The following is a 13,682-nucleotide window of genomic DNA, read 5'->3' as shown; positions in this document are numbered from 1 at the left end:
GTAAATGTTAGCAACACATCCGCCTTTGCGGGATGCGTGGGGATATGGTCACTGTTGTAAACAGGAGGCCTCATTTAACACAGTAAATTCATCAGGCTTGAACCATGTTTCAGTCAGGCCAATCACATGAACAGTGATTAGTTTATTGACTATGACTGCCTCACAGTCTCTTTCAATAATGACAGGAATGGAAGAGGTCTTTTTTCCAGTGAGATTCCTAAGGCGAACACCGCCATGTTTTTGTTTTGCCCAACCTAGATTGAGGCACAGACACGGTGTCAATGGGGATAGTTGAACTGACTACACTGACTGTGTTAGTGGCAGACTCCTTTAAGCTGGCAGGCTGGCTAACAGCCTGCTGCCTGGCCTGCACCCGATCTCATTGTGGTGTAAGAGCCCTGTCTATGTCGATAGATAAGATGAGAGCACCCCTCCAGCTAGGATGGAGTCAGTCACTCCTCAGCAGGCCAGGCTTGATGGTTCCAGAAAGAGGACCAATTATCAAAAACAAATCTATTTTGGGAGGGGCTGAAAACAGTTTAACCAGCGATTGAGTTGTGAGACACTGCTGTAGAGCGCATCACACCCCCTATTTGGGAGGGGGTGAGAGACAATTACTCGATGCCGACACATCTTTCTAGCTAATTTACATGCTGAAGCTATGTTGCACATGGTGACCTATGACTATCATCCTAACATTGTTGGTACTCTCTACGCTTGCCAGTTTTAGCCTTAGCCAGAACCCTCTTCAGATTAACCTTTACGTTGGTGGCACTGCCCCCTGGTAAACAGTGTATGAATCATTTTTTTATTAGATGAGAATAAACCTTTTTGTTGCACCATATCCCTGGATCTCATTGAATGTTTTGGGAGTTTGTAAACCTTGAGTGTGGACTGTATGCATACGAAACAACCCCTCTTCAGGCTAGAGCAGTGGCTATGGTGCATAGATGTGGCACTGCCCCCTGGTAAACAGTGTATGATCGCTGGATAATTATTTTTAAGTCTAATATTGTGGGTAATGGAGTCACCAATGACTAAGGTTTTCAATTTGTCAGAGCTAATGGTGGGAGGCTTCTGTGGGTCAGACCACGTAACGGGTGAAGGAGAGACCTGAGAAGGCTCGGCCTCTGACTCTTTGCTGAATAGGGACAACCAGTTGAAAGTTGTCGGCTGAATGACCAACATCGGTTGAGCATGCTGACAAGTATTTCTTTCCAGAAACCTTGAGAAAATTGTCCGGCTGCGGGTACTATGCAGGGGGATTTATATTACTATCTGTACTTACTGGTGGCACAGACTTTCATTCTTTCTTGCACAACGATTGCATCTGAAGGTCACTCCAAAATGAGCAGTTATGTCACAACACAACGCCACAGATGTCTCAAGATGAGGGAGCGTGCAATTGGCATGCTGACTACAGGAATGTCCACCAGAGCTGTTGCCACAGAATTGAATATTGTCTCTTCCATAAGCCGCCTCCGTTTTAGAGAATTTGGCAGTACGTCCAAAAGGCCAACAGACCAGTTTTAAATCAGTAAGGGCTTCCTGCACAACTGCAAAATCAGACTGTAGCCTTGTCACAGCCAGGTCAGCAGTTTGAGTACATAAGTATGATACACATAATAATTATACTTAAAAAAAAAACATATTGATCAATGGAATTTTATATATAGTGAAAAGAGCAGGTCCTAGTATCTACCCCTGCGGAACACCTTTATGTACTTCAAGAAATTCTGACTTAAACCCATCAATCACAATGAGTTCTGTCACTAAGATGAACAGGTGTCAGAGTTCAGGCCAATCGAGGACAACTGGTATAATAAAATGGCATGATCAACAGTACTGTAGGCCTACAGTATTCACTATGGGACCTTCAGAGACCATTTCTTCTTTCAACCTTTTTGACAACCTCTGCTTAAGACTCTCTGAACTGCCCTTACTTTGTTTCATGTTCTCTTCCACAGTTACAACACATTGCTCCTTGTTTATTCTCTTCTGCTAAACAGTCTCCATCATCATAATCTTTCCCACAGCTTGGCTTCTCCCATGTGCAGAGACTCTCTACATGTCCAAACATTTTACAGCAGTTACATTGTAAAGGCCTGGATATAAAGGCTCCCACAAGATAGTAGACCTATCCCAGCTCCACTCGGGTAGGGAGACACTACGCATCATTTTTTTTTAAAGAGGAAAAACTTCATGCCATTTACCACACAATTCGTCCTTCGTGCATCAACAACTCCCGTTCGGATTTGGGAGAGGCGAAGGTCGAGAGCCATGCATCCTCCAAAAACACGAACCCGCCAAGCCGCACTGCTTCTTGACACACTGCTCATTTAACCCCGAAGCCAGTGTTGGAGGAAATACCGTACAGCTAGTGACCTCGTGTCGAGACTCCAGAAATGACTCCTTTGACAGGTGCCCTGCTCTGTAGATCAAAGAAAATGCATACATTTGGGTGAGACCCAACACACACCTTTTCTAATCCGCAGAAACACACAAAATGAAAACAAGCCCACTTCTCGTGATCTTCACCGATTTCACTTTACCCAAAGTGTTCTCCACCGTTTTAAATGCTTCAAACAGATTCACCAAGTCTGGCATACATTATAAAAATGTTTTAAAAAAGGCACTCCTACCAGATATGGAGTATGAACAGATCTTGACATTTTCCACAGCAATTTGGCTCCTTTTCCCCATTTATTTTGTACAAAAGTCAATTCATAATTTTGCCACCCCCATCCGATGAACGTTCCACATCTGCTTTCGCTATACCATCCTTCCCATTGCTCCTTGCTTGCAATTAGGTTAGTTTTAAAAAGAACATAGTGTTCCGTCACAACACACAGGATCAGGGTCTGAGTGTCACGACCAGTGTAGCTGGGTTTCTAGGGCTCTAATCCTGACGCCCAATTTTACTGCTCAGATTTGACTCTGAGCCTCACTGCTGTAATTTCAGTCAAGTAGAGGCTTAACTGAATGAACAACAAAATACTGAATGTAATATGACATTTTATTAAACAGTTTTGGGAACGGTCTCATTTCCGGGTGATGGCATGTGGGGCTGCTGGCATCCAAACTGACATGCTGGGTGAAGGGTTTTCCAATGACTGGCCTTAAGGTTATAGGTGGTGGGGTTGTCCAAAACTGTTGCTGATAATCAGCAAGTGAGAGAACAAAGGGTAAATTGACATACAAATACATCCCAAGATTTACTCCCATTGGTTGAGCTTGAGGAAGGTGAACAATGCCAGAGTGAGCCCATAAGTTAAATAGCAAGCATGAGGAAGGAGCATTATTGTGCCGTGCTTAGGCTATAAGGTAAAAAGGTGAATGATATTCCACACATGGGTAACAGGAAAAAGAAGAAACAAGATGCTATGCTGATGATACGTTTGTATTCATTCCCACTATGCCGATAGAATAGGAAACAAAGTGAATTGTTACTCTTACTGAAGTTAAATGAGCATTCAGACCAGCCTCTCTGTTGAACTTTCGTAAACTACATTTCATTTTACATTGTAGTTCAGTGTATAGCCATCTGTCTACGTTGGGATTTAACAACCCATTAGTGACTCAGAACTGTTATATTACAGCATTTCATTGTGGGAGAACCAACAGAGATACCATGACCCAGTGATTTTGACCCTTAAGATATACTTGTCATAGGGAAGAGAATGATATTAACGCCCAATGACAGTGACCCGTTAGTTATTTGCAATATAATAATTCATTTTAAACAAGAATTTAACAAATTGTTTCTTTTGCAGGATAATGAAGGTGAAAAGCGAAGAGGAAGAATGTGATCAGCAGAAATAGTTGTGATAGGTCACACTGAGAACAATAGCCCAGTGAAACAGACCTGAAGGTCACACTGAGAACAATAGCCCAGTGAAACAGACCTGAAGGTCACTATGATGTTTCGGTGAAATTAGAATACTCAGGACACTTGTGTCACTGAGGAATCAGAAATTCCACATCATTGTAGTGCCACAACAAGAACCTCAAACAACAAATGTGACCAAGGTATACAGGATAATTAGAATCAGAGAGTCACTGTAAAACTAAAACCTCAAAGGAAGACTTGGAACTTTCAACAAATGCAGCAGGACAAAATGAGAGAGTAAAAGAGTGAGAAATGGTCACTGTAGTACCACTAAAACTAGAACCAGAAATGTAAGATGTGGAACTCCCAAGAAGTGCACGCCAAAATGATAAATGATCTGGCAGAGAAATTCTTTACATTATGCAGAGATCACAGTAGCGATAGAACATGGATGCTACTGTAAAACATTTGAATCCTGCTTATGGGCAATTTAGAACACACCCGTAGATTCCTTGTCAAAAAGTGTATGTTCTTTTGCATTATGTCCTGTAGGATCATCCGCAGATATATAGTGGAGAGATGCCATACGAGTGCTCAGTGTTACAAGCGCTTCATTTGAAATTCTGACCTCATCAAGCACAGACTGGTCCACTCTGACCAACGACCATACTCCTGCCCCATCTGTGGCAAAAGCTTCAAGCTGATGTTGACAAGCATCAGGTGGTGCATGAAGACATTCTTCCCTTCGTCTGTGCCTAGTCTGATAAAGGCTTCAAGCAGGCAGCCTGCCTGACAAAGCATAAGAAATTCCACAGAAGATCCCTTCAGGTGCACCACCTGTGGGTGCAACTTTAAATGGGAGGTGTCACTAAAGGGCCATTTGCATTTCCACAAGGGTGGGATGACCTTTGTCTGCTCAGAGGAGTGCTGTGGAGGGCGACTTCAGCCATCGCTCAACCTACCTGCAGCACTGTCGTACACACAAGAAGTAGGAGGAGCACTCCTGCCAGTTCTGCAGTGCTGAAGCATGAACGCATATACACTCAACAGCACGGGTCCGAAATCTAGTCTGGCTGATACCAAACTCTAAGTCTTCCTGATTTCAGAGTCTAGAAAGGGTCCTTGATGTTATAGGCACAATGCATCTAATGAAGAGGGCTGTGCTTTTTTGCTGATTGGTTCACTTGTGTCTCTCACTCCGGCACCCACATGGACAGCCATGCACATTTTTACATGTTTTTACATTCTTTGCTTCCACAGGGAAGGGGTGGATTTTAGGTATAAGTGGTGGTTGCGAGGAAAGGGTGGTTGAATGGAAACATGTTGGATGGGAGGGGGAATGGGAGGCTCAGGATGGAAGCTCATTTTTGTTTCCAAATTAAAATGATCAACACTTTGTATTTATGTAATCTCCTCCAACAGTGTTGAGTCTGTACATATGCATGGACCCGTTGTGCAATGATCAAATATGGAGGTGTGTAGAGGTAATTTAAATCAGCCAGATACACTCAAACATTACCTACTTTCCCAAATTAGGGTGGTGATCTGTACTTCTAATCTACAGAGCATCTCAGCCCTATCTTTAGGACAGACAATTGAGAGGATTATGCCTTACTGATAGACCAATGAACACACAGGCAAAGCCCTTAATCTCTGGTGTAGTTATAAACATGTCAGGGGCTCTGTAGAGAGGCTGAATAGTGTGTGGTAGTGTTTGTTGAGTGGAGGGAGGGAGGGGGCAAGCCTGGAGTCCACCAGGAACAGGGCAAGCTGCCAAACTGAACTCGCTGACACCCCTCCAGCTCCCTGAGCTGAGGCCAACATTCGGACGGGAGCCAAAGGCAGCTTAGCCTGGCCAACTGGATAAATGTATGGATTTCTGAGATCTTTCACAGTGCGTCAGATTGCGGCCCTCCTGTTAGCCACATATAGCCATCTTCTGCCCACACAGCCATGCCAATGCCTTTAGAGTCAAATTTCAAGTGTATCAGGCAGGAAAACTAAACATTCCTGTGGGATAGAATGAAGCTCAACAGAACCAGAAATGCACAGCATATATATGGCCTATGGAATGGTATTCTGATAAGTACATGATTGTGCTTTCCTGGGCTTTACCAACCCGATATTGAAGACCCCTGATTTTGAAGAGATAGATTTTTGTGGTAACGGAACCACGCACACTAATGTAGCCTCAGTGTTCGCTCCAAGGCCAAATAGCATTGTTGCTGCACATAGAAGCTTTCTCCTGATTGATAGTCATGGACACAAACTGCAATCAAAAAACAAAGTACTGCTGCCCCCAAGAGGATTGTGAGGCAATACATCCAGTTTCACTGTTGACGTCAATACTGCACTGTCTCAATATCTCTACATGCCATGATGTTGCTTCTTTACAATGGTATTCATATTAATCAAGGACAGGTGAGACAAGATACAATGGAGCTAAACAAATTCAGATACTATTGTTTAGTCAATAGAAGTCAAACGTCTGCCACAATTTCTTATCAGGCGCCAATGATTCATGTCCACAGTGCTAAATATAGGCTTCCTGGCAAATTATCATGGGGAAAATCATATTTAGAAATGGGGCAGGAAACAGTACAATTATCAACTGACGACCCTGGGCAATTAAGGTACTAGGAAGGAGGAACAATTTAGAACAAAAGGAACTGCTATAGAAAATAACCCCTTTCCTATATTCAGTAAAATCTCAGGTTATGACTAAAAAGGGGTAAGGAAAATCATGATCACGAATGTTTAGAATTTGACAGTTGTAATATTGAACTCTTCCCTCAAACTCAATGTGTGGTTTGTGTGTTTCAAATGCGATACAATAAAGTACAATAACCACCTCAGAATGACCCAAAATAAGGATTTGAAAGAATTTTTATTGAAATATGTCAATTCCAGACCTAATCCCTTATGGTTTTAAAAAGCGTGCTTTGGGTTTAAGTGCCAATATCCCAAACTCTCCTCCGAAGCCATTTCTAGTCATATGAAAACCTATACAACAGGTCATTTGGCACATTCAACTCATACCATAGTGTTCTGGACTGGCAATTCATTCTAAAAACAACTTCGCTCCATATCTGAGCAAATAAATGCCATAACCATCTTTATTGATGAGAACGGCATCAAAATAGATTTGACCGCAAGAGAAATGTATACAGTAATCCTTTCAGAATGTCACTATAAAAACAATTCACTCCGAGATGAAAAGTCACTTATTCAAAGGGTTCCACGGTACTGGGTGATGCTGAGAATTGATTCTAGTCACAAAACATTCCATCCAGGGGCAATCTCAAATCATCCCCAATAATCAGCATTGTGATAAATGAATCTGAGCATTGGCCATGTTTGGATTTCAGGTGGTGATGATACATTACATTGAAACATCTGAGCGCATGGATATCCCATTTGAAGTGAATAAGAGCCCCCTCTCACATCGTAACCAAAGATTAAATTTCATAGGGCAAATGACATCAACTAAATCAACAATTCTTTGTCAATGGTACAGTGCCTTGCGAAAGTATTCGTCCCCTTTGAACTTTGCGACCTTTTGCCACATTTCAGGCTTCAAACATAAAGATATAAAACTATTTTTTTGTGAAGAATCACAATCATGAAGTGGAACGACATTTATTGGATATTTCAAACTTTTTTAACAAATCAAAAACTGAACAATTGGGCGTGCAAAATTATTCAGCCCCCTTAAGTTGATACTTTGTAGCTTTGACTTGGCCATTCTAACACCTGGATATGTTTATTTTTGAACCATTCCATTGTAGATTTTGCTTTATGTTTTGGATCATTGTCTTGTTGGAAGACTAATCTCCGTCCCAGTCTCAGGTCTTTTGCAGACTCCATCAGGTTTTCTTCCAGAATGGTCCTGTATTTGGCTTCATCAATCTTCCAATCAATTTTAACCATCTTCCCTGTCCCTGCTGAAGAAAAGCAGGCCCAAACCATGATGCTGCCACCACCATGTTTGACAGTGGGGATGGTGTGTTCAGGGTGATGAGCTGTGTTGCTTTTACGCCAAACATAACATTTTGCATTGTTGCCAAAAAGTTCAATTTTGGTTTCATATCTGACCAGGGCACCTGGCTTGTGGCAACTTTTTATGGATATCTTTAAGAAATGGCTTTCTTCTTGCCACTCTTCCATAAAGGCCAGATTTGTGCAATATACGACTGATTGTTGTCCTATGGACAGAGTCTCCCACCTCAGCTGTAGATCTCTGCAGTTCATCCAGAGTGATCATAGGCCTCTTGGCTGCATCTCTGATCAGTCTTCTCCTTGTATGAGCTGAAAGTTGAGGGACGGCCAGGTCTTGGTAGATTTGCAGTGGTCTGATACTCCTTCCATTTCAATATTATCGCTTGCACAGTGCTCCTTGGGATGTTTAAAGCTTGGGAAATCTTTTTGTATCCAAAACTTCTTCACAACAGTATCTCGGACCTGCCTGGTGTGTTCCTTGTTCTTCATGATGCTCTCTGCGCTTTTAACGGACCTCTGAGACGATCACAGTGCAGGTGCATTGATACGGAGACTTGATTACACACAGGTGGATTGTATTTATCATCATTAGTCATTTAGGTCAACATTGGATCATTGTGAGAGAGAGTTTGCTGCACTGAAAGTAAAGGGGCTGAATAATTTTGCACGCCCATTTTTTCAGTTTTTGATTTGTTAAAAAAGTTAATATCCAATAAATGTCGTTCTACTTCATGATTGTGTCCCACTTGATTCTTCACAAAAAAAATAGTTTTATATCTTTAGGTTTGAAGCCTGAAATGTGGCAAAAGGTCGCAAAATTCAAGGGGGCCGAATACTTTCGCAAGGCACTAAGTTGAACATAATCAAATGATTTTGCTGTTTGCTCGTGGGAGAGCATTATTTTGCTATTAATGCTGGTCAGAAATAGTTACTATAGAGGTTTTATCAGGCCTTTGCTTGGATTTGTATTTCCTTAGGAAGCGGTTTTAAGTAAAGATAAATACTGGTCATTGTAACATTCATAAAGCACGAACTCTGATGGACAAAGGGAAACGTCTCATTTGGACAAAACCCAGGTAAGAGTAACAAGATTAACCATTTATCATATTCACGTAGAAAGGTCACGCCGAAAGGCATTAGTTGACTAGACCAAAATTGACTGAACAGTGATTTCGGGAGAGCTCAGTGACAGATTCCAAAAACATTACAGCGTTCCTGATCATTTCAGGAGTTCAGGACACAAAAGATCTGGAATACTTTAGCCTGGCAGATACAAAGATAAGTCATCCACTCCATTTGGAAGATAGGCGAGGCTGGTCTTGGGTTAACAGTCTTGACAATCATGTAGATGAACAAGTACTAGATATAGGAAATAAAACCCTTGTTTAAGAGCCAATTGTTTGCATGAATTAGAGGGACATTATACTACCAATATATTCAAGTACACTTTAAAACAGTCGCAAAGAAAACGGATACAATGGTAAAAGCTGCTGCATGGGGTATACTAATACTGTATCTTCCAACTTGTGATTAAACAGACTACGTTAGGTCAAAGCACCGATTATTTCATCTTCCCTGTAAGCATTAGTTGATAAAAAAATACAAGGATCCAAATTTGCCTGGTGTACATGGCAGTTGGTCTGGCAAATTGAGTCTGACACCATTGTGAACTGGTTTAACTGCATAGGGAAAACAACCTCGACCCATTGCATACAGGCATAGCCAAGTACCATCACCGTAACCATATGAAAAACAAAAATCAGAGCTTGCCCTGGTGGTGAAAAGAAAACACATTCCCAGCTTGTGTTAACCCTTTCAATTCAGTAAGCTCCTATCACCTGAGGCTGCTCTTACATGGATGTCCTTCTGGTTAAGACATTTGAACAATATGTAAGGAAAGCCAAGCAGAGGCACCTATGCCTGACTGGATTTTGTATAGCATTGTCTTTATTAAATTGATGGGGTTAGGTGCATCTCTTTAAAAAGGAAAGAAAATAATGAACTGCAACAGATGGACAATTTGATTGCCAAGGCAGTTTTTGCATAAAATACTGACTAACATTCAAGATGTGAAAAAAAAAAAAAAAAAACAAGACACTTCTTTGTAGTACTAATATTGAGGAGTGTAAAATAACAGAACTTGTTACTCCTATAGAACAAAAATGAAATAATAAATAAAAAACAGTAAAATAGAGTTTAGAATCTTCCATTTCAATTTATGGGGAAAAATGTGATACCATAATTCATTACATTTTATCTGTTCTCAAACAAACTATTTGCATTTGGCATAAGATCTGCCGACTCCATTTCAGTGTCACCACCACGGCCGTCTACAAACCAGGAAAGGCTGTTTGGAGATCTCCAAAGAATGTGTTTATTCCATTTCGAGAGATCTCTGTGCACTTAGGACAGAGTATGAGAAAGAGTATGAGAAACAGCACGCAAAGCTTTTCCGGATGCAGTGTAGCTACACAGAGATCTGGCCTAACATGCCAGTGTCACATCTTCGAAAAAAGAAAAAAAAGAAATGTGGTCTGCTTTTGTCCTCACTAGTGCTTTTGGCCCCAATGAGGGGAATCATCCATCCCTTCATGGCATATTTAGGAATAATCCCTCCCTTCATGGCATCTTTAATAAGTTATTTTAGAGCTAACAGAATCCAGTGTTTCTCTTTCTTCGGGTTGCAGAGAGAAAAGAGAAAATGTCAACCAGTCCAGTTTTGAAGTTGCTGTTGATCATACTTTGCTATAAGTTTCTTTATATGTGACAGTTTGCTGTGTAGATATTCACAGCGGTTCTTCTCTTGGCTATAGTTTGGATTAGTCTGTGAAGGAAAGTTTTTTTTAAATCAGTGTTTGTTGAAAAATGACCTGAGCAGCTTTATATGAGAAGCAGAATCGTCAGATGCAAAGATTACCTTTTTTATTTTACGATACTCTTGGAGTATCTGGTTGTGGATTGTCTAAAAGTAAAGACAAAATGGCAAAACAATTAATAAACGTGTCAATCAGTGATTGTCAGAACATTAACTACAAATTAATTCTGTTGAACATTGTAATAATAATAACAACACAACACCATATTGAATCCTGAAGTTGAACATTAGAACAATAACACCATATTGCAGCTTAGGTAGAACCGTAGACCGTATGCTTCAGTGGGCCAAAGGGGTCGTACCTTGTACTTGTCTGTGCCTTGTTGGAGCTGCTTAAGCTCAGTGTCGAGCACAGTGAACTGCCGGGTGATGCCCTCTATCCGAGCGTGGAGGCCCCGGTACTCACTATACTCAGTATTAAAGTAATTCTTGTATGTTTGACGCTGCTCGGAAGAGCCAATCACTGTATACTCCCTGTTCAGAAAGAGGACACAGAATGCAGAACTAAGAGTGGAGTACTTCAATGAAATAGCTTTCAATTGCACAATTTCCTAATACATGTAGTTTTATAAGAGGTAGGAAGTGCTTACGATAAATAGTCTGCCATCTCAGTCGATGACGAAGGAACACTGGTGTTGTTGCACATTCCATTGAGATCTGAAAGGAAGCACAAGGTTACTTTGTAAGTGAAGTTTAACAATATATCGATTCCATGTCACCAAGTAAAAGTTTTTTGGCTAGGTAGTTAATATTAGCTACAGCTAGTCTACTGTACCTGTGACAAAGCTTAGGTGTTTGTCCTCAAATATTAAAAAAAAATGGTGAGCCAACATGTTCAGCACTTTCACTGATCAAAACTCATTTTATGGCCCGCTTGTTCATCTGCAGCCGACAGTGAGCAATATTTTAGGATCAAATTACGCTAAAATTGAAGAATCGAATTGCGATACATATCGTATCTGCTCTTAAGTATCGTGATAATATATTGTGAGGTCCCTCACAATTCCCAGCCCTACTTTCTTAATTGAAGCCAATAAACTCACTGATCAATTAGGGCTTCCATTCACAAGAACGCAGACTGCAGTAATATACAGTACCAGTCAAAAGTATGGACACCTACTCATTCAAGGGTTCGTTACTTTTGACTATTTTCTACATTGTAGAATAACAGTGAAGACATCTAAAAACTATGAAATCATGTAGTAACCAAAAAGTGTTAAATTTAAATATTTTTTATTTTAGATTATTCAAAGTAGCCACCCTTTGCCTTGACAGCTTTGCACACTTGGAATTCTCTCAAACAGCTTCACCTGGAATGTTTTTACAACAGTCTTGGAGTTCCCGCATATGCTGAGCACTTGTTGGCTGCGTTTCCTTCACTCTGTGGTCCAACTCATCCCAAACCATCTTAATTGGGTTGAGATCGGGTGATTGTGGAGGCCAGGTTATCTGATGCAGCACTCCATCACTCTCCTCCTTGGTCAAATAGCCCTTACATAGCCTGGAGGTGTGTTGGGTCATTGTCCTGTGGAAAACAAATGATAGCCCCCACTAAGCCATAACCAGATGGGATGGCGTATCACTGCAGAATGCTGCGGTAGCTACGCTGGTTAAGCATGCCCTTGAATTCTAAATAAATCAGTGTCACCAGCAAAGCACCACCTCCTCCATGCTCCACCTTGGGAACCACACATGCAGAGATCATCCGTTCACCTACTCTGCGTTTCACAAAGACACAGCGGTTGGAACCAAAAGTCTCAAATTTGGACTCATCAGACCAAAGGACAGATTTCCACCGGTCTAATGTCCATAACTCATATTTCTTGGCCCAACCAAGTCTTCTTATTGATGTCCTTTAGTAATGATTTCTTTGCAAAAATTTGACCATGAAGGCCTGATTCACTCAGTCTCCTCTAAACAGCTGATGTTGCAATATGTGTTTCTTGAACTCTGAAGCATCTAGTTGGGCTGCAATTTCTGAAGCTGCTAACTAATGAAATTAATCTCTGCAACAGAGGTAACCCCAGGTCTTCCTTTCTTGTGGCGATCCTCACGAGCCAGTTTCATCATAGCGCATGATGGTTTTTGCAACTGCGCTTGAAGAAACGTTGACATGTTTTAAAGTAACGGACTATCGTTTCTCTTTGCTTATTTGAGCGGTCACAATATGGACTTGGTCTTTTACCAAATAGAGCAATCTTCTGTATACCACCCCTACCTTATCACAACACAACTGATTGGCTCAAACACATTAAGAAAAATAAATACCACAAATTAGCTTAAGGCACACCTGTTAATTTAAATGCATTCCAGGTGACTACCTCATGAAGCCGGTTAACCTGTTGTGTGTAGGGGGCAGTATTATGATGTTTGGATGAAAAACGTACCCAAAAGAAACTGCCCATTTCTCAGACCCAGAATATTCATATAATTGTCAGATTAGAATAGAAAACTATAAAGTTTCCAAAACTGTCAAAATATTGTCTGAGTATAACAGATCTGATATTGCAGGCAAAAACCTGAGGAAAATCCAACCCAGAAGTGCTGTTTGTCCTGAAAGCTCTGTACTAGTCCAACGCTCTAGTCACTAGGCTACCCTGCCGCCCCATTTAAAGGGATACCAACCAGATTCATTTTCCTATGGCTTCCACATGTTGTGAACAGTAAGGCTATTATTTTGAAAAACGAGTGAGAAAGATCACATTGCGTCGTTGGCTGGCTGGGTGCCAGCAGCATTTTGCATGCGCAACAGCTTGGAGCAGACATTTTCTCTCTCTCTCCTATTGAAGAAGTTATCGTCCAGTTGAAATATTATCGATTATTTATTGTAAAAACAACCTGAGGATTGATTATAAAAACATTTGACATGTTTCTACGAACTTTACGGATACTATTTGGAATTTGTCTGTCCGGTCGTGACCGTGGATTTCTGAACATAACACTCCAACCAAATGGAGGTATGTTGGATATAAAATAATC

General features: G+C 41.1%; 1 protein-coding gene across 1 annotated transcript in view; it reads right to left on the bottom strand.

The window, feature by feature from the left end:
- Window positions 1-9,753: 9,753 nt before the first annotated feature.
- Window positions 9,754-13,682, bottom strand: part of LOC123997069 (RNA polymerase II elongation factor ELL-like) — a 41,231-nt gene continuing 37,302 nt past the window's right edge. Inside the window, exons 9-12 of the mRNA XM_046301052.1 lie at window positions 11,294-11,360; window positions 11,006-11,177; window positions 10,746-10,790; window positions 9,754-10,652 (exon numbers count right to left, since the gene is read on the bottom strand). Coding sequence (XP_046157008.1) covers window positions 10,533-10,652; window positions 10,746-10,790; window positions 11,006-11,177; window positions 11,294-11,360 — 404 coding nt within the window. The 3' untranslated portion in view covers window positions 9,754-10,532. The remainder of the gene's footprint in view (window positions 10,653-10,745; window positions 10,791-11,005; window positions 11,178-11,293; window positions 11,361-13,682) is intronic.

Source organism: Oncorhynchus gorbuscha, linkage group LG15, assembly GCF_021184085.1.
Source record: "Oncorhynchus gorbuscha isolate QuinsamMale2020 ecotype Even-year linkage group LG15, OgorEven_v1.0, whole genome shotgun sequence".
In the NCBI taxonomy this organism is placed as follows: Eukaryota; Metazoa; Chordata; class Actinopteri; order Salmoniformes; family Salmonidae; genus Oncorhynchus; species Oncorhynchus gorbuscha.
This window is presented reverse-complemented; position numbering and strand designations above follow the sequence as displayed.